Below are 19855 nucleotides of genomic sequence, written 5' to 3' on the forward strand. Positions count from 1 at the left end.
CTCAGGCAGAGAGGGGGCAGCAGCTGTTACAACACAGAGTTCCTTTCCGTTTTTGCCCTTCGTTTTAATGATTAACCTATAGAAAACGCCTCAGAGTCAATTGAAGCCTCTAGCCCTAAAACTATATAGAGGCGATCAGTGCCTCTGTTTACCTCCTCTCCTCTGGCCTAGGTACAGGAAAGGTAAACTCCATGTGCTGCTTCAAAGTACCTGATGGGGACTGAGCCTGTATTGGTTATTAATAGCTGTATTTGGGGGGGAGGTCTGCGGGGTGGAACCCAGAGACTTTTTACCTCCGGGCTATACTCCCAGACCTATTTTCTATTTTATTTGGAAACAGGGTTTCACTAAATTGCTGAGAGCCTCACTAAGTAGCTGAGGCTGGCTTTGAACCTGTGCGATCTTCCTGTCTCAGCCTCCCAAGCACAGGGATTACAAGCGTGCGCCACCACGCCTGGCTCTAAGACCTGTATTAATGGCTAATAAGAATAATCTTTCAAGCCAAGTGTGGTGGCGCACGCTTGTAATCCCAGCGCTTGGGAGGCTGAAACAGGAAGATCGCACAGGTTCAAAGCCAGCCTCAGCTACTTAGTGAGGCTCTCAGCAACCTAGTGAGACCCTGTTTCCAAACAAAAATATAAAATAGGTCTGAGAGTATAGTCCGGAGGTAGAAAGCCTCTGGGTTCCACCCCTAGTACCACACACACACACACAAGAATTAAAAATTAGGGTTGAGAGTGTTGCTTGGAGGTAGATGCCCCTGGGTTCCACCCCCAGTCCTGAAAAAAGAAAAGAAAGAATAAGCTTTCATACTTAGGCAAAACAATAAAATCCTTTTTTCTGCCTCTAAGCTTTCAGCCAAGAGCTGACGCCAATATTGACCTTGGTCAGCTCAAAGTTAGCTGTTAGCCCAGCTACCCATGCAATGTTAAACACTAAATTCTCACAGTACTTTAAGCTTAAGAGAACCCTATATTAATTACTAAGCACACTAAACAGTTATAGCCCAAAGTGTCCATACTTTAGAGACAAGTTTACATAATAACTTCTAGCAGATAGAGTTAAAAATGGCTAAAAACTCCCCAAGGATGCGGGAAGATGGTACAGGCCTTCTCCAAAGTTTGCTCATACCATGTAACCCCTGACCTTGTTAACCAAGTAACACATCTTGGTCATAAATCTAACAGGAAAGGCAAACACCACGGAGATCATTGGTGGGCCTGTGCCTGCATTAGGTCAGGGGGAGGTAGAAAGACTATTGGCTAAGCAGAATGGGGAAAAGGAGATAATAATCCTTATAAAAACTGTTCTATGTTCAAAACTTGAGTGTCTTCATGGCACTCCACTACATCCTTCTGATGTAGTGCTTTCATGGTCTATCCCTTCTTTCTACCTTGGTAATAATAAAATTTGCTTAAGCTTGCAGCAGTATAGTTCTGGCTATTTTTTCTAAATTAAGAACAAGAACCCACGTCGACTTCTCACACTGTTACGCTAGGATGACAAGTGTGCGCCACCCGCCCGGCTTTCATTTCTGTTTCACACTGTTACGCTAGGATGACAAGTGTGCGCCACCCGCCCGGCTTTCATTTCTGTTTTGAAACAGGGTCCTACTAGGTTGATGAGAAGCTCTCTACTTGCTGAAGCTGTCCTCGAACCTGTGACCCTCCTGTCTCATCCTCCCAAATACTGGGATTATAGGTGTGTGCCACCACCCCGGGCTGGAGTAAAGGTTTTGAAAAAAGAGCAGATGCAAAAGGGAAAATAAATTTTCTCAAGTGGGAGGCGAGGTCTGGCGGGGACAGCAGAGGCAGGGCTTGGGGGCGGTTCTAAGGAGCCAAAGCACAAGTTTGGTTGCATTTGGGATTAAGGCGTGCACAGAAGGAGTTGGTTTCTGGAGGGACACAACGATGCCAGGGAGCGGGGCGCGGTGGCGCACGCTTGCAACCCCAGCACTGGGGAGGCTGAGCCAGGAGGTCGCGGTTCCTGGACAGCCTCGGCTACTTAATAAGGCCCTTTGCAACTCAGTGAGACCCTGTTTCAAAATAAAGAATTAGAAATAAGGCTGGGGGTGTAGCTCGAAGGTAAAATACCCCTGGGTTCCATCTCCGGTACCGCACACAAAAAATAGGTCCGGGGGTGTAGCTCCAGATAGAATGCCCCTTGGTTCTATCCCCAGTACCGCAAAAAAAAAAAAAAAAAAAAAAAGAGACGGATTCAAGAGGTCGCAAGGAACGTCATTGGAGATGAGGGTAGAAGGACAGGACGACTGCCAGTCTAGGGTACCAGCCAGGCATCCGCCCGGAAGCTTGAAATTGCAGGACTCGGAGGGTTGGGATGAGCCGGACTTCCGGGCCCCACCCACCGGCGCGGAACCAATTGTGACGGCGGTGTGGTTTCCGGCCGGCGCCACGAAGGAGACACAGGCGAGGGGCGGCGTGACGCGCGGCGCGCTGGGCGGGGCCGAGGCGGCGGCGGCGTGACGCGCGGCGCGGGTGGGCGGGGCCGAGGCGGCGGCGACGAGAGGCGACAGCGGGCGCGTCGGCGGCCCGCGCGCAGCCACCATGAGCACCAAACAGATCACTTGCCGGTCAGTGCCCTTCGCCGCGGGGTCGGCAGCGCCCCGTCATTTCGGGGCGCGCCCGGATGGGGACTGAGGTGGGAGCGGGGCGCTTAGAAAGTTCCTCAGCGGTTTCCTAGGGGGCTAACGAGGGCGGCCCGGGCGCCGCGGCCCGAGCCGGGAATCGGGAGGGCGCAGAGCCGGGGAGGACCGGGGGCCGGGGAGGACCGGGGGGCACCGATGGGGACAGAGGGGCCGGCGAAGACCGAGGAGGACCAGGGAGGACCCAGGGGCCGGGGGGGAGGGGACCGGGCAGGATCGGGGAGGACCCGGGAGGATCGAGGGACCAGGGAGGACCGCAAGGGGCAGGGGAGGACCGTAAAGGGCCAGGGAGGATTGAGGAGGACCGAGGGGCCGGGGAGGACCCTGGAGGATCGAGGGGCCCGGGAGGACCAGGGAGGACCGAGGAAGACCAGGGAGGATCGAGGGACCAGGAAGGACCGCAAGGGGCAGGGGAGGACCGTAAAGGGCCAGGGAGGATTGAGGAGGATCGAGAGGCTGGGGAGGACCCTGGAGGATCGAGGGGCCCGGGAGGACCGGGGAGGATCGAGGGGCCCGAGAGGATCAGGGAGGATCGAGGGGCCGGGGAGGATTGAAGAGGACCAGGGAGGATCGGGGAGGACCGAGGAGGACTAGGGAGGATCGAGGGGCCGGGGAGGATTGGGGAGGACCCGGGAGGATGGAGGGACCAGGGAGGACCGCAAGGGACAGGGGAGAACTGTAAAGGGCCAGGGAGGATTGAGAAGGACCGAGGGGCCGGGGAGGACCCTGGAGGATCGAGGGGCCCGGGAGGACCGGGGAGGACCCGAGAGGATCGAGGGACCAGGGAGGATCGCAAGGGGCAGGGGAGGACTGTAAAGGGCCAGGGAGGATTGAGGAGGACCGAGGGGCCGGGGAGGACCCTGGAGGATCGAGGGGCCCGGGAGGACCAGGGAGGATCGAGGGGCCCGGGAGGATCGGGGAGGACCCGAGAGGATCGAGGGACCAGGGAGGATCGCAAGGGGCAGGGGAGGACTGTAAAGGGCCAGGGAGGATTGAGGAGGATCGAGGGGCCGAGGAGGACTGGGGAGGACCCAGGAGGATGGAGGGGCCAGGGAGGATCGAGGAGGATCAGGGAGAACCTGGGAGGACCGAGGACCCAGGGACCGGGGAGGATCGGGGTCGGCCTGTGCAGCGCTTGTGGCCGGGGGAGGTTTGGGGCTGCGTACCCCAAGACGCCCTTACAGGCGCTGGCACCGCGGAGATGCGGGTCGTTAACCGACCAGAGGCCCTCGGAGAAGCTCGGGCTCCGAGCTCCTGCACCCTAAACTTGCAGGCTGAGTTCACAGTGAGAGCTGTGTGGGGATAAAAAGAAATGCGTACCGGCCCTCCGCGTGAAAAATAAAAATTGAGTGGGGAAATGAGGCGCCGATTTCCTGGCACTTTGTCGTGGCCCTGGATTGCAAACCCAGGGTCTTTCTAGGTAGGCACTGTCGCTGAACTACACCCCTCGCCTCTTTTATTGTATTGTATTTATTTATTTACTTATTTATATTGTGGTACTGGGGATGGAACCCAGGGGCAGTCTACCTCCGCGTGACACTCCCAGCCCTATTTTTTATTCTTTATTTTGAAACAGGGTCTTACTGGGTTGTAAAGGGCCTCACTAAGTAGCTGAGGCCGTCCAGGAACCGTGATCCTCCTGTCTCAGCCTCCCAAATGTTGAGATGATTAGCATTGCCACCATGCCTGGCTTATCTTTTATTTTGAGACAGGGTATAGCTAAAATCTTCAGGAAGTCTCGAACTTAGTGTCTTTTCTCAGCCTCCCAAGTAGCTGGGATTATAGAATGTTGCCAATTATTTCCAATTTTTTTTTCCCCTTAAGGGACTGGGTCTGGAACCTAGGAGCATTGGACCTGAGTTACACCTCCAGCCATGTTTATTTATATTTTGGAATAGGGTCTCGCTAGGTTGATGAGTACTTGCTATCCGTGAACCCGCGATCCTCCTGTCTCAGCCTCCCAAGCACTGGGATTACAGGCGTGTGTCACCACACCAGCTGACAATAACACTTCTAAGCAAATACTGCTTTCAACCATTTTACAGTGCAGGAAACTGAGATTGAGAGTGATTAAGTTAGGAGCAGAAATAAAACGGCAGTGGATGGTATGTTACAGAAAACCAGATATCTACACTGTGGCTCCACTTTGAATCGGAAATCGTTTGGTTGTGTAGCGTCCTCATTCCTTGGTAAACTTGAGGCTTACTGGTGCTGAGAGGCCGTCCTATCAAATTAGCTTGGAAAGTACAGGCTGGGCATCCCCCGTGTGGAAATGTAAAACTTGAAATACCCCAGAAGCCAAAACTTTGAGTGCAGACTTGATGCTTCTTGTGGAAAATGACACTTTGGAATTTTGATTCATGCTCCAAATTATTGAAAATACTGTATAAAATTACTTTCAGGCCATGTGTATAAGATGCCTATGAAACAGCAGATTTATATTCAAACTTGGCTCCCATCCCCGTGGTAGCTCATTGGTTATTTGCAAGTATCCCAGAATCCTAAAGCATTGAAAATTCAAAACACTTCCAGTCCCAATCGTTTTGGATAAAGGATATTCAGTCTGTACAAATTTTAATTGGTTTCAGTAAAACTTGTGTGGGACACACGTGTGTGTGTGTGTGTGTGTGTGTGTGTGTGTGTGTGTGTTACTGGAGATGGAACCCAGGGGCATTCTACCTCTGAGCTACATCCTCAGCCCAATTTTTTATTCATGATTTTGAAACAAAATTTTGAAACAAAACTCACTAAATTGCAAAGGGACTCACTAAGTAGTTGAGGCTGTCTGCTAACCATGATCCTCCTGTCTCAGCCTCCCAAATGCTGAAAATTATTCTTAATTTTGAAGCAAGGTCTCACTAAGTTGCAGAGGGTCTAAGTAGCTGGGGCTGGCCATGAGCCTGCGATCCTCCTGTCTCAGCCTCCCAGCTATTGGGATTACAAACTTCTACCACCACATCTAGCTCCTATTTATTTTTTATTTATTTATTTTTTTGCGGTCTGGGGATGGAACCCAGGGGCATTTGACCTCCGAGCCACACCCCCAGCCCTATTTTTATCCTTTATTTTGAAATAGGGTCTCACTGAGTTGCAGAGGGCCTCACTAAGTAGCTGAGGCTGTCCGCGAACCGCGATCCTCCGGTCTCAGCCTCGCAAATGCTGGGATGACAAGCGTGCGCCACCACGCCCGGCTTGAAGCAGGATACTCAGCTGTTGTCTTTTCCTCAGTTTGGAAAGTGTTTTGAGGTTGGTTTTCTTGGCTGTGGGATGTGATGTGTTTTGATTATTTGAATGACGACAGAACAAAGCATCCATTTGGCTTCCATTTCCTAATCCCAGCATTCAGGAAGCTGAGGCTGGAGGATTCCAGTTGGCAGACAGCTTCAGATACTTAGGCCCTCCGCAATTTAGTGGGACCCTGTTTCAAAAAAAATAAAGAATAGAGCTGGGCGTGCTGGCGCAGGCTTGTAATCCCAGCATTTGGGAGGCTGAAACTGGAGGATCGCAGTTCGCGGACAGCCTCAGCTACTTAGTGAGGCCTTTTGCAACTCAGTGAGACCCTGTTTCAAAATAAAGAATAAAAAATCGTGCTGGGCGTGGTGGCGCACGCTTGTAATCCCCGCACTTGGGAGGCTGAGACAGGAGGATCATGGAGGTTCGAAGCCAGCCTCAGCTACTTAGGCTCTCAGCAACTTAGTGAGACCCTGTTTCCAAATAAAATATAAAAATAGGTCTGGGATTGTGGCCCGGAAGTAGAAAGCCTCTGGTTTCCACCCCCAGTACCAAAAAAAAAAAAAAAAGAATAAAAATTAGGGCAGGGAGTGTAGCTCGGAGGTCAAATGCTCCTGGATTCCATCCTCAGTGCCGCAAAATAAATGACTGAATTAATTAATTAATTAAATTTAAAAAAATAAAATGCCTAATACCTCTCCGATAGATGGTCGTCCAAAGGCAGGGTGCTCCGGCCTTTCGGTGAGGACAAGACTGCACGTGTGTCCTGCCTGGCACGAGGAGCAGAGCTGCTCAAGGGGCCGTTTCCAGGCAGTGTCTGTGCTGTGTTTTGCGTAGTGCGTGCCACAGGCAGAGCCTTCAGCCTGCGGGTGACAGCGATGTCTCAGCGGACAGGCGGGATGCTCAGGCTTTTCTCATGGGGAATGGAAATGGTAACATGCTACAAAGATAGCACCGGGCTGCCTCTGCCTCTCACATAGCACGTTCACACTTACCTTGCTGAAGGCAGTGATCTGGTCTACAAGTTATTTGTGAATCTGTGTAAGTCTCAGCTCAGTCACTTAACAGAACTGAAATGCTTGCATGAAGTCACAAGCTTATAAGTGGCGAAGCTAACTGGAAGCTCTGCTGAGCAGTTAACTTTTTTTTTTTTTTTTGTGGGTCTGGGGATGGAACCCAGGGGCATTCTACCTCTGAGCTACACCCCCCCAACTCTATTTTTTATTATTTATTTGGAAACAGGGTCTCACTGAGTTGCAAAGAGCCTCACTAAGTAGCTGAGGCTGGCCACGAACCATGGTCCTCCTGTCTCAGCCTCCCAAATGCTGGGATGACAAGCGTGCGCCACCACACCCAGCTGCATTATTTCTTATTTTTAAACAGGGTTTCACTAGACTGCTGAGAACATTACTAAGTTGGTGAGGCTGGTCTCAAACCTGCACTCCTCCTGTCAGCCTCCCAAACACTGGGATTACAAGCATGGGCCATCAGGTCTGGCTTAGTTTTTTATTCTTTTATTTTTTATTTTTTGGTGGTACTGGGGTTCCTGGAAACCAAACCTTCTACCTCCAGGCTACACTCCTAGACACCTATTTTTTTAATTAATTAATTTATTTATTTAGTAGTACTGGGGTTCCTGGAAACCCTTCTACCTCCGGGCTATACTCCCAGACCTATTTTTTTTACTTTTTTTTTTTTTTAATGTGGAAACAGGGTCTCTTAAGCCAGTGCAGCTGGCTTCGAACCTGTGCCATCCTCCCATCTCCGCCTCCCAAGCGTGGGGATGACAAACGTGCGCCACCACGCCCGGCTCAATTTTTTGTTTTGAAACAGAGTCTCTAAGTTGCTGAGGCTGGTCTCAAACCCATAATCCTCCTGTGTTAACCACCCAAGTCTGGGATTACCGGTGTACCCCAGGCCTGGCATGGTAGTGTACATTTTATAAATAAAGGTAGCAAGTAGTAGGCAAATTGGTTTTATAACTTGACGGTGAGTAGCAGAGCGGGATCCTGAACCCAGGGCTCTCTGACTCCATTTCAGTCAGACCTTTTGAAAACTCCCTTGGGAAATGGGGAGAACAGTTTTCCATAAAGTAAGTAATTTCTCAATTGTGAGCCTCACATTTTACATTGGGGTGTGCGTGCGTGTGTGTGTGTGTGTGTGTGTGTGTGTGTTTATTTGTATTTATTTTTGGGTTTTTTTTTTGTTTGTGTTTTTTTTGGTATTGGGGATTGAACCCAGGGACCTTCTACTTCTGAACACCAACCCTATTTTATTTTATTTTTGAAACCCTATTTTATTTTTATTTTGAAACACGGTCTCAGTAGGTTGATGAGAGTCTATTTGCTGAGGCTGTCCTAGAACCTGGGGTCCTCCTGTCTCAGCCTCTCAAGGACTGGGATTACAAATTTGCTGCCACCACACTGGCAACATTTTACATATTTGGTATATCTCAAATCAGGAGGGTATATCTTAACTCAAAACCTTTGGGGATCACTTATTTTTGTGTAGAAAAGCTGTCTTTCAGTCATTGTAGTGGGTCTAAATCTCTTTTGTCTTAGAATCAAGGAAGTGTGTATTATCTCCAGTGCCTAATAAAGTTTTGACACATGGTATAAATTGAATGAATACTTGTATGCTATGTTTAAGAATAGTCTGATTTTATCAAGCAGAGTGGGGATGGGAGTGTGACTGGGTGGTAGAGTGCTTGCTTGGCACGTGTGAAGCCCTGGGCTCAATCTCCGGTGCCACCAACTATTTCAGAAATAAAGCAAAGCCAGAAATGGTGGTGCTCAGCACTTGGAAGGCTGAGAAGGGATAGGAGGCTTGAGGCCAGCCTCAAGCAGCTTAGTGTGAGACTTTGTTTCTAAATAAAATAGGACCGGGAGAAAAGCTCAGAGGTAGAATGCCCCCAGGGTTCAGTCCCCTGTACCAGTAAGTAAACAAATGAAGCCGGTGCAAAGCAAAGCAAAGCGTGCCTTCTGCTTGTCTCCCAGGTACTTCATGCATGGCGTGTGCCGGGAAGGCAGCCAGTGCCTGTTCTCACACGACTTGGCCAACAGCAAGCCGTCCACCATCTGCAAGTACTACCAGAAGGGCTACTGCGCCTACGGGACGCGCTGCAGGCAAGGCTGCCGCCGCCGGCTGGCACTTCGGGGCCTGCGTTTGGAGCATGGGTTTTGATGATGGGGAATTTTAAATTTCAAGTAATTTGACGCCACCACAAAAAGAATGGCAGAGAATTGTAAAGCTTCATTTTGTGTCCTACAACTACTATTCATTTTCAAAACCACTTTTCAGGCTTTATTTTACTTTTTTTTTTTTTTTTTTTTTTTGCAGTATAGGGATGGAGCCCAGGGGCACTCTACCTCCGAGCTACACCCCCAGCCCTATTTTTTATTCTTTATTTTGAAACAGGGTCTCGCTGAGTTGCAGAGGGCCTCACTAAGTAGCTGAGGCTGTCCGCGAACCTCAATCCTCCGGTCTCAACCTCCTGAATGCTGGGATTACAAGCGTGCGCCACCATGCCCGGCCAGGCTTTTTTTTTTTTTTTTTTTTTTTTTTTTTTTTTTTTTTTGGTGGTACTGGGGTTCCTGGAAGCCCTTCTACCTCCGGGCTACGCTCCCAGACCTATTTTTTTACATTTTTATTTTGGAAACAGGGTCTCCTAAGCCAGCTTGCACGGCTGGCTTTGAACCCGTGCGATCCTCCTGTCTCAGCCTCCCAAGCACGGGGATTACAAGCGTGCGCCACCATGCCTGGCTCAGGCTTTATTTTTATAAATGTAGAGTTATTCTCACAACTGAGCATGGTGGCACATTCTTATAATCCCAACAACCTAGTGAGACCCTGTTTCCAAATAAAAGATAAAATCAGGCTGAGAGTGTGGCTTGGAGGTAAAATGCCTCTGTGCTCATTCCCCATTACCAAAAAAGAAAAAATTATTCCTAGAATATAAAATAAGATTTTATGATCTTTTTTTTTCTCCCCATTAAATATTTCTTTAGGAGCTGGGCGTGGTGGCGCACCCTTTTAATCCCAGCATTTGGGAGGCTGAGACCGTAGGATCACGGTTTGCAGATGGCCTCAGCTACTTAGTGAGGCCCTCTGCAACTCAGTGAGATCCGGTTTCAAAATAAAGAATAAAACATAGGGCAGGGGGTGTAACTCGGAGGTCAAATGCCCCTGGGTTCCATCCCCAGACCCGCAAAAAAAAAAAAAAAAATTTCTTTAGCTTTGTCCCATGCTGTTACTTTACCTCCTTATTTATTTTTTTTTAATATATATTCTTTATTTTGAAACAGGGTCTCACTGAGTTGTGGAGGGCCTCACTAAGTAGCTGAGGCTGGCCGTGAACCGTGATCCTCTGGTCTCAGCCTCCCAAATGCTGGGATGACAAGCGTGCGCTACCATGTCCAGCTATCTCCTTATTGTAGTTTTATAATTTTTATACTTTATAAAATTTTTATAAATTTTTATACTTTATACTTTTATACCATCTTTTTTTTTCCTCCTCGGTGAAACCCAAGGGGCATTCTACCTCTGAGCTACGCCCCCAGCCCTATTTTTTATTCTATATTTTGAAACAGGGTCTCACTGGGTTGCAAAGGGCCTCACTAAGTAGCTGAGGCTGTTCACGAACTCGATCGTCCAATCTCAGCCTCCCAAATGCTGGGATTTCAAATGTGCGCCACCACGCCCGGCCAATATTCCTCTGCTAGATAATGTAAGTGGCGCCGGTCTTGGTGTAGGCGCTCCTGCCCGTAGCATTTGTGTGCGCAGTTTTCCTCTGGCAAGTTTTGTAGCTTCCAGATGGGAAAAAGTTGTAAATTATAAGCCAGGTGTGGTGGTGCACACCTGTAATCTTAGTACTAATACTAAGGAGGCTGAGACAGGAGGATTGCAGGTTTGAGGACAGCCTCAGCAAATAGAATCTCATCAAACCTTGTGGGACCCTGTTTCAAAATAAAAAATAAAATTGGGCTGAGGGTGTAGCTCAGAGGTAGAATGCCCTTGGGCTCAATCTCCAGTCCCGCCCCCGAAGTTGTAAATTGTAAACATGTTGATGCTTTTTTATATTTTTTGTGTGTCTCTTTATTTTTCTTCAGTATTGAGGATGGAACCGAGGGCCTGGCATATGCTGGGCAAACTTCTGCCACCGAGCCCCAGCCCCAGCCCTTTTTATTTTATTTGAGATAGGATCTTGCTCTGTGCACAGGCTGACCTCACACCTGCAGTTCGCCTCCCAGGTAGCTGGATCATCGCTGTGCGCCAGCACGCCCGGCTCTGTTGATGGCTTTTGTAGCAAAGTTCATCTCTTTCTTGCTGGGCGCTCCTGCGTGCAGTGGAGAATGACAGAGGCGGCTCCCTCCTCCCCTGGCAGTGTCTGCCCCACACAGACCGACAGACAGACCGACAGCCAGTCCAGGAGGCTCCTGCCCAAGGACGCCGATGGGCAGGGCAGGATCTTTGACCAGCCTCCAGCTTCTTGGACTTTGGGGCTGCTGGAGCACGGGCTGGTCCCACCCGGGCACAGGTCCGTGCGTGCAGCAAGTGTCCCACGCCCGCAGAAGGGCGAGGCTGCCACTGCTGAGCCTTTGCTGGTTTAAACTATTTGTATGAGTGGTACTGGCGACGGAACCCAGGAGCCTTTTACCACCGGGCTTCATCTCCAGCCCCCACCCCTTTTTTTGTTTTTGTTTTTGTTTTTTTGCAGTACTGGGGATGAAACCCAGGGGCATTCTACCTCTAACATATGTCCCCAGCCCTATTTTTTATTCTTTATTTTTTTATTAATTTTTGTAGTACTGGGAATGGAACCCAGGGGCATTCTACCTTTGAGCTAACACTCCTAGCCCTATTTTTTATTCTTTATTTTGAAACAGGGTCTCACTGAGTTGCAAAGGGCCTCACTAAGTAGCTGAGGCTATCTGAGAACCTGTATCCTCCTGTCTCAGCCTCCCGAATGCTGGGATAAGAACGTGCGCTACCATGCCTGGCCCTATTTTGTTTTGGAAACAAGGTCTCCCTAAGTTGCTAGAAGCCTCACTAGGTTGCTGAGGCTGGCCTCAAACCTGGGATCCTCCTTTCTTAGCCTACCGAGTACTAGGATTACAGGCCTGCGCCACCACGCCTGGCTCAAGTTTACGTGTTGGAGAAGGTCATCCAGCGCCCACGTCAGCGTGTGGAGAGGAGGCGCTTTCGACTGGCAGCCCAGGTGACGTGTGTGCCAGGTGTCCCTGACCTGTCTGCTGTATTTTTGTTTAGATACGATCACACGAAGCCCTCGGCTGCAGCAGGAGGGGCCGTGGGCCCGCTGCCCCTCGCGGGGCCCTCCCCAGGCTTCCACGGCCCTCGCCCTGCTGCCGAGCTCAGCACGTCCATGGTGAAAGCTCACCCCCACGAGCCTGGGAAGCGGGAGAAGAGAACGTTGGTGCTCAGAGACCGAGGTGAGTGCGCGGAAGCCTCGCGTGTGCTGTCTGCCACCGTTAGTTAGTGGCGGCGCTGGGGCTGGACCCCAGGGGCCTTCCACCTCTGAGCTGCACCCCCAGCCAGCCCCGTTACAGTGTTTATTTTGAAGCAGGGCCTCACTAAGTAGCTGCGGCTGGCCGTGAGCCCGCATCCTCTGTCTCAGCCTCCTAGGTTCTAGGATCATAAGCGTGCATCGTGCGCGAGCCTCTTAGAAAAGCGGCCTTGCTTGTCCTTGGTGTTTCTTCCTGATCTCATGCAATAGAGACCCCAGAACGGCTCTGTGCGTGGACTCCGCGTGCTGCCACGTTGGGTGACACGGCTAGCCTCGTGCTGTAGCTGGGCTGAGCGCCACCTTTGGCCTTGCAAAACGTAAAAAGCGAGCTTGCGTCACCCAGCCAGGGGCATCTTCATGGGGAGTCCAGCTGGTGAAAAGCGTCAAGTTTCAAAGCTAAATTAGTTTGGTAAAGAGAGGATTTCAGCTGGGCGTGGTGGCGCGCACCTGTAATCCCAGTACTCGCAAGGCTGAGACAGGAGGATCGCAGGTTCCATGATAGCCTCAGCAACTCAGCGAGACCCTGTTTCAAAATAAAAAAAGAAGCCAGGCGTGGTGGCGCATGCTTGTAATCCCCGCGCTTGGGAGGCGGAGACAGGAGGATCGCGCAGGTTCGAAACCAGCCTCACTGGCTTAAGAGACCCTGTTTCCAAATTTTAAAAAAAAGTATAAAATAGGTCTGGGAGTGTAGCCGAAGGTAGAAGGGCTTCCAGGAACCCCAGTACCCCAAAAAATAAATAAATGAATAAATGAATATATTAAAAAAAAAAGAAAATGGGAGTGGGGGTATAGCTCAGAGGTAGAACGCCCCTGGTTTAATCTGCAGCACCACACACACACAAAAGGTGGGTTCACTATGTGACTTAAATGTCAGCGCAGCCTCAGCGCTGGTGGTGAGCAAGGTGAGGCCCGAGGTCGCACCTCTGGGAGCAGCAGTGTGCCAGGTGTGGGAAGTGGACTGTGCCCTGGGGCAGGACTTGGGGAAGACCTGCAGGTCGGCAGGTCGGTTTTACTGGCTGCTCCTAAGCAGGCGAGGGGCTTCTTAGCTCTTGGGATGGTATGTCCCTAGATGGGCAGATCCCATCCTCAGCAAGCGAGTAGCCGACCCCTGAAGCACTCACCTCTGCAGAGCGCGTGGGGGCTGCTGCGGGGAGGGTGCGGGGCCGGCGGACGCGCTGCCCAGCCCAGCACACGTTGCTGGCCGTACTGGTAGGAAGGAGCTGCTATGTTCTTCCTTTTATTGAGGTACTAGGGATGGAAGCCAGGGGCATTCTACCCTTGAGCTACACCCCCAGCCCTATTTGTATTCTTTCTTGGAGCAGGGCCTAACTAAGTTGCTTAGGCTGGCTTTAAACCTGCCATCTTCCTGTCTTAGCCTCCCAGGTACAGGGATTACAAGTGTGTGTCGGCACGCTTGGCCTTGCTGTATTCTTTTGCCCTCATTCTAAATCGCCTTTATGTTTGGGGCTGTTTCTTATTTTTAGACTATGCCATTTTTTTTTTAATTTACTATTTTGAAACAGGGTCTCAACTGGGCATGGTGGCACATGCTTGTAATCCTAGTATTTGGAAGGCTGAGACTGAAGGATTGCGGTTTGCAGACAGCTTTAGCTACTTAGTGAGACCCTGTTTCAAAATAAATAAGAAAAATAGGATTGGGGGGTGTAGCTCAGAGGTAGAATGCCCCTGGGTTCCATCCCCAGGACCGCAAAAAAAAAAAAAAAAAAAGGTTCTCACTAAGTTGCTACGGCTGGCTTCAAACCCATGGTTCTCCAGTCTCAGCCTCCCAGGTACCAGAATTAGTGTATGCCACTCTCAGACAGCAGCTGTAGTGCCCTCTTGTATAAATATATTGTGGCATTTTTGCTGCTGTTCCCGCTACGCGGCCATTTATGCTTTTGGCTTTTAAATGATGAGCTGAGTCGAGACGGGTGTTCTGTTTTCTCCTCCGGCCTGCTCTTTGGCGATCCCTTCCCAAGCGCGCGTTTCTCGGGAGTGGCTGGTGTCGGCTTCCTGCTGGTGGCTCACTGAGGGCGGAGCACTTTTCATGTGTGTGCGCTGTCTGTTTGTGTCAGATCTCTCTGGCCTGGCTGAAGAAAAGACCCGGCCGAGCATGGTCGGGGACCTTGGTGGTGGCGGTGGCGGCGGCAGTGGCGGCGGCAGCAACACCCACCCTGGCCTGGAGGTGAAGCCCCACTCCTACCTGGATGCCATCAGGAGCGGCCTGGACGACCTGGAGGCCGGCAGCTCCTACAGCAGCGAGCCGCAGCTGTGCCCCTACGCCGCGGCAGGGGAGTGCCGGTTTGGGGAGGCGTGTGTCTACCTGCATGGGGACGTGTGTGAGATCTGCAGGCTGCCGGTCCTGCATCCCTTCGACCCAGAGCAGAGGAAGGAGCATGAGAAGGTAAAGTCACAGGCCGGCCTCCAACCGGCTCAGGGTGCCCGAGGGACGCCCGTGGCCAGAGCCTTAGTGCTCGGGTGCTAGGGATGGCACCGAGCCGCCTCTGGGCTACACCCCAGGCAGTTTTACTTCTTACTTGGAAACAAGTTCTCACTAGGTAGCAGAGGCTGGCTTTGAACGTGTGATCCCTGGGCTGCCCAAATCCTGGGATTACGGACATGCACCACCCCGCCCGGCTCATTCAGCATTTCTCACGCCGCAGTGGCTCGGAGTGGGAGGCGTATCCCCGGGGACCCTTCCTCACGACCCGCACAGCCGCCGCAGGCCGCCTGACCTTTCAGGGCTCAGTGGCTTCGGCTCCCAATTGAGGTGACCGTTTCACACCAGAGCTGCAAGGCTGCCTGAGAGAAATCCTATCCGACTAGCCGCCCGGGTCCAGGGCGCCGGGCCCGCCCGGCAGCCCGTGCGGTGCTTCCCGCGCGGTCGGGGTGGCGCCGGCCTCAGGCTCCTGTCCGCGCAGGTCTGCATGCTGACGTTCGAGCACGACATGGAGAAGGCCTTCGCCTTCCAGGCCAGCCAGGACAAGGTGTGCAGCATCTGCATGGAGGTGGTCCTGGAGAAGGCCTCCGCGTCCGAGAGGCGGTTCGGGATCCTCTCCAGCTGCAGCCACACCTACTGCCTGTCCTGCATCCGCCAGTGGCGGTGCGCCAAGCAGTTCGAAAACCCGATCATCAAGTAAGTGCGGGCGTCTTCGCTCTCAGCCCGGCCTCCTTACGGCTAGCGTGTGTGCGTGCGCGCGCGTGTGTGTGTGTCATTCAACCTCTCAGCTAAACGCTGGCCCCATTTTATTCCTAATTTGCTGGCTGTGAACCTGCGGTCCTCCTGTCCCAGCCTCCCAACTACTGGGATTACAGGTGTGAGCTGCCAGGCCCATCGTGCATAGTATATTTTCAGAGTGTGCAGCCATCACTACGATGTAATTATAGGATTTTTCCTTGTCCCCAAAGGCACCTCCATGTGCAGCCAGGGCCTGTCCCCAAGCCTGCCCGGCCCGGGCGGCCACTACCCTTGCTCGGTCCCTACACATCGGTGCATCTGGACCTTCCATAGAGACGGCAGAGGCCGCGTGGCGTCTCGTCGCCGTCTTTCGCCTGGTGGTTGTCGGCTCGTCCCTGCAGTAGTGCGGCTCGGCTCTTTATTCCGTGCCGCGAGCAGGTTCTCTGCCATCGAGCGAGCGCACACCTTGTTCCCGGGCGCTGCGCCCCTCGGCTGCCGTGCGGCGGGCGCTCCGGGGCTGCTCTGGCTGCCGGTGGGCAGCTCCGGACACGCGCTTTCACCCCGCTCGGGCACATCCCAGGAGCGGGCTGCGGGGCCACAGGCCTCTCTGCATCTCACAGAGGAACCGACAGGCTCTTTCCAAACGGCAGCCTCATTTTACCTTCCTGCCTCCGACTACACCAAGTCCTATTTTTATTTATTTATTTATTTAAAATTTATTTTTGTGGTACTGGGAGTGGAAACCAGGGGCTTTCTACCTCCGGGCTCTACTCCCAGACCTATTTTATACTTTATTTGGAAACAGGGTCTCACTAAGTTGCTGAGAGCCTCACTCAGCAGCTGAGGCTGGCTTCGAACCTGTGCGATCCTCCTGCCTCAGCCTCCCAAGCGCGGGGATTACAAGCCTGCGCCACCACACCCGGCTAATTTTTTATTTTCAAGCAGGGTCTCACTAAGTTACAGAGGGCCTCACTAGGTAATTGAGGCTGGCTTGGAACCTGTGAGCCTCCTGTCTCAGCCTCGCAAGCGCGGGGATTACAAGCCTGTGGCATCACGCCCAGCTTGAATGAAGTTTATTTATCTTTTTTTTTTTTTTGTGGTACTGGGGGTGGAACCCAGAGGTTCTCTACCTCCGGGCTATACTCCCAGCCCCATTTTTTTTTTTTCAATTTTATTTGGAAACAGGGTGTCACTAAGTTGCTGAGAGCCTAAGTAGCTGAGGCTGGCTTCGAACCTGCGCGATCCTCCTGCCTCAGCCTCCCAAGCCGGGGATCACAAGCGTGCGCCACCACGCCCGGCTGAAGTTTATTTTTGCGTGGGGTGTGCACAGGATTCCTTCGGTGATTTCTCCCTAACACGTTTCTTTCAGGTCTTGCCCTGAGTGCCGCGTGATATCAGAGTTTGTCATTCCAAGTGTGTACTGGGTAGAAGATCAGAACAAGAAGAACGAGCTCATTGAAGCTTTCAAGCAGGGCATGGGGTAAGTGCCTCGGCTCAGGGGCCGTGGTCCCAGCCTCCGTCCTGGCTTCTGGAAGCCCTGGGCGTGGGCTGAGCGAGGCTGTGTGGCGTCTCAGCCGAGACTGCCCCTTGAGCACTCTGGTCCCGGGTGCTGAGGTTGACCTGGAGTCCAGGATTACTCGCTGGCTCAGGAAACGCCTGTTGAGCGCTCACCTGTCCCAGGCCTTTTCTAGTGCTACAGATAGAGCAGGAGCCGGAGAGCTTAAGGGCAAGGGAGGCGGCGCCCGGGTGGTGAGGTGGGGCAGGAGTGCTTGTTCTGGTGTAGGCAGCCCTGGAATCCGCAGCAGAGGAGAGGAACATTCCAGATGGAGGCGCGGTCCCCCCAGAGACCTGCGGGAGCCTCTGGCGTGTGGGAGGGCAGCCCGTCAGGGTTGGTGGGCGTGTGTCCCCTGGGTGGCCCGCGGAGGGGTCTGCTGACCTGTGGGTGGGCAGAGGCAGACCCACCCGCCCCAGGAGAAGAGGCTGGTCCCCTGGTCCCGGAGAACTGTTGATGGCGCCGATGGCGTGGCTGTGAGAGGAGAGGCTCGGTTGGGATCTCGCTTCTGGCGTTTGACTTTTGGCTGCGCTTGCATCGTTACCGGCTGAGTTCTGTGTTTCTCGTGGGTTGGTCACCGGCAGATGCACAGGCAGCCCCGCGCCCGTGGGCAGCGCTGGGCCGGGCGGGAGCAGCTTTGCTGTGGCTGAGTGGAGCACGGAGCGCGCTGCCGCTGCCGCAGCGCTTTCCAGAGCCAGAGCAGTTGGAAGTGAACCAGCTCAGCATCGTCTGACCATCGTGCGCTTGTTTCCTGAGGCTGCTGCCCTCGGGAGTTGTACACACTGGGTGTCCAAAACCACAGAAGTCTGCTTTAAGTCCAGGCCACATAGGGATGGGGAAAGGCAGAGGCCCGCCTGCGCCCTGCACTATCCCTCCAGCCTCTCGACTCTACATTTCTTCGTGCATTTCAGGAAGAAAGCTTGTAAATACTTCGAGCAGGGGAAAGGCACCTGCCCATTCGGAAGCAAATGCCTTTACCGCCACGCCTACCCAGACGGGCGGCTGGCAGAGCCCGAGAAGCCTCGGAAGCAGCTCAGTTCTGAGGGCACCGTGAGGGTAAGCGTGGCCGGCCCTGGTCAGGCGCCTGGGTCTGGGCTCTTACGGGACCTTGACCGTTCCCGACCCCCTGCCCCGGAGCTCTGACAGCAGAGACGAGGTGTGGGCACGAGGAAGAGCAGGCTCCGCCTTCATGGCACCGTTACCAGGAGCCACACGTCTTTTCGTGTGTCCGCTGGTGCTGGAGACGGGGGCCAGAGGCATTCTGCCTCCGAGCTGTGCTGCGAGCCTTATTTTCTTACTTTGAAGCAGTTTCACTCGATGGCGGAGGGCCTAAGTTGGTGAGGCTGGCTGCGAACCTGCCACCTCCCGTCTCGGCCTCCCAGGCCCCGGGGTCTTAAGTGTGCCGTGTTGCCGGGCTGTAACCAGGCGTGGTTGTGGGCTGTCTTGCAGTTCTTCAATTCAGTGCGGCTCTGGGACTTCATTGAGAACCGAGAAGCGCAACAGGTCCCCAGCACCGAAGACGTGGACATGGCGGAGCTGGGAGACCTCTTCATGCACCTGTCGGGAGTGCAGTCAGAGCCCTAGGACAGCGGCGCTCCTGCGGCTCGGGCTCTGCCGGCCACCACTGCCGGCCAGGGTGTGCGGCTCCGTGGCTTGGTGCCGGGGAGGCTGTGCTCACCCTTGGGCTCACCCACCCCATCGCTCCCGCCCTGGGAGCGTGGAGGATATAAAAGAACTTGCTTGTGTGGAGTTGGTCATCTTGGTTGCTCCTCCAGTCCCTCGGGACTGGCTATGGTCCCGACTGTTGGGGTCGGTTGCTTTTCACAAACACCTGGCTTTTGCCCTCATTCCCTCAGAAAGTTCACTCACAGCTGCCCCCAAAGCAGCAGATTCCTTCTTACCAAAGGATTCCTCTGTAGTCAGTTTCCGTAGGGTAGTGTGGTTGAGATTTGATTCATGCAGAGCTTTAAGAAGTGGTGTGAACCCAGCACTGCTGGCCATGGCCCTAGGTGGCCCATGTTCCGAGCGCCCGCCAGCGTCGCCATTCACGCAGCAAGCCGCGCTCGGAGACTCGTGGCAGCGGGAAGACCGGGTGGCTCCAGAGCCCGCACTGCCCGCCCGCGGGCCATCTGCTCTCGCCCGGAGCCAGGCTCTCATCGATGGAGGTTTGTGGTCCCGAGAACTGAGGACTTTCTGCCATCTGGTTTAATTTTAATGAAGAATGTAACCTTGCAAGTTAGGACAAACTTGTTCTCACCCTGTATTTATCTATTTTTGTAAAAAGCTGTAGATTACCAGATATTTTATAAAGTGCATTACTTTACATATTGGTAGGTCTCTTACCTGAGTTTAGAGTGCTTTTTGCTTCGTTCATAGTTAATTTGTGTGTGTGGTACTGGGGGTCGAACCCAGGGCATTCTACCTCCAGTCGACATCCTTACCCCTTTGTATTTTGAAACGGTCTTGCTAGGTTGCTGAGCTGTCCTTGAACCTGCAGTCCTTGTCCCAGCCTCCCAGTGCTGGGATCGCAGGTGGGCGCCGCCAGGCAGGTAACGCTTTGGTAAAGGGTCACGGAGTTCACAGACTAGGGCTTCCACCGTGCCAGGAGCGTGGGCCAATGGGGAGTACAAGTGGGGAGCTCAGTATTGCTTTCAAAGGAGTTAGCAGCCATTAAACCTAAATTTAATTTATTTTATTAAAATAACATAA

The 19855-nt window shown here is 52.8% G+C and overlaps 1 protein-coding gene across 2 annotated transcripts; it reads left to right on the forward strand.

Annotated features, from left to right (window-relative positions):
• Window positions 1-2564: 2564 nt before the first annotated feature.
• MKRN2 (makorin ring finger protein 2) lies at window positions 2565-18730 on the forward strand (the record flags this gene model as incomplete). 2 transcript variants are annotated; one of them, XM_080718023.1, is made up of 8 exons in its annotated part: window positions 2565-2590; window positions 8890-9018; window positions 12161-12342; window positions 14492-14820; window positions 15338-15552; window positions 16964-17074; window positions 18058-18202; window positions 18596-18730. In XM_080718023.1, 8 exons carry the CDS (start codon window positions 2565-2567, stop codon window positions 18728-18730), a joined length of 1272 nt encoding a protein of 423 aa, XP_080574149.1. The 2 variants fall into 2 exon arrangements, with proteins under 2 accessions (XP_080574149.1, XP_080574150.1); XM_080718024.1 differs by lacking the exon at window positions 8890-9018.
• Between the last annotated feature and the right edge of the window lie 1125 nt (window positions 18731-19855).

The sequence above is a fragment of the Muscardinus avellanarius genome (genome assembly GCF_963383645.1).
Source record: "Muscardinus avellanarius genome assembly, chromosome: 22".
In the NCBI taxonomy this organism is placed as follows: Eukaryota; Metazoa; Chordata; class Mammalia; order Rodentia; family Gliridae; genus Muscardinus; species Muscardinus avellanarius.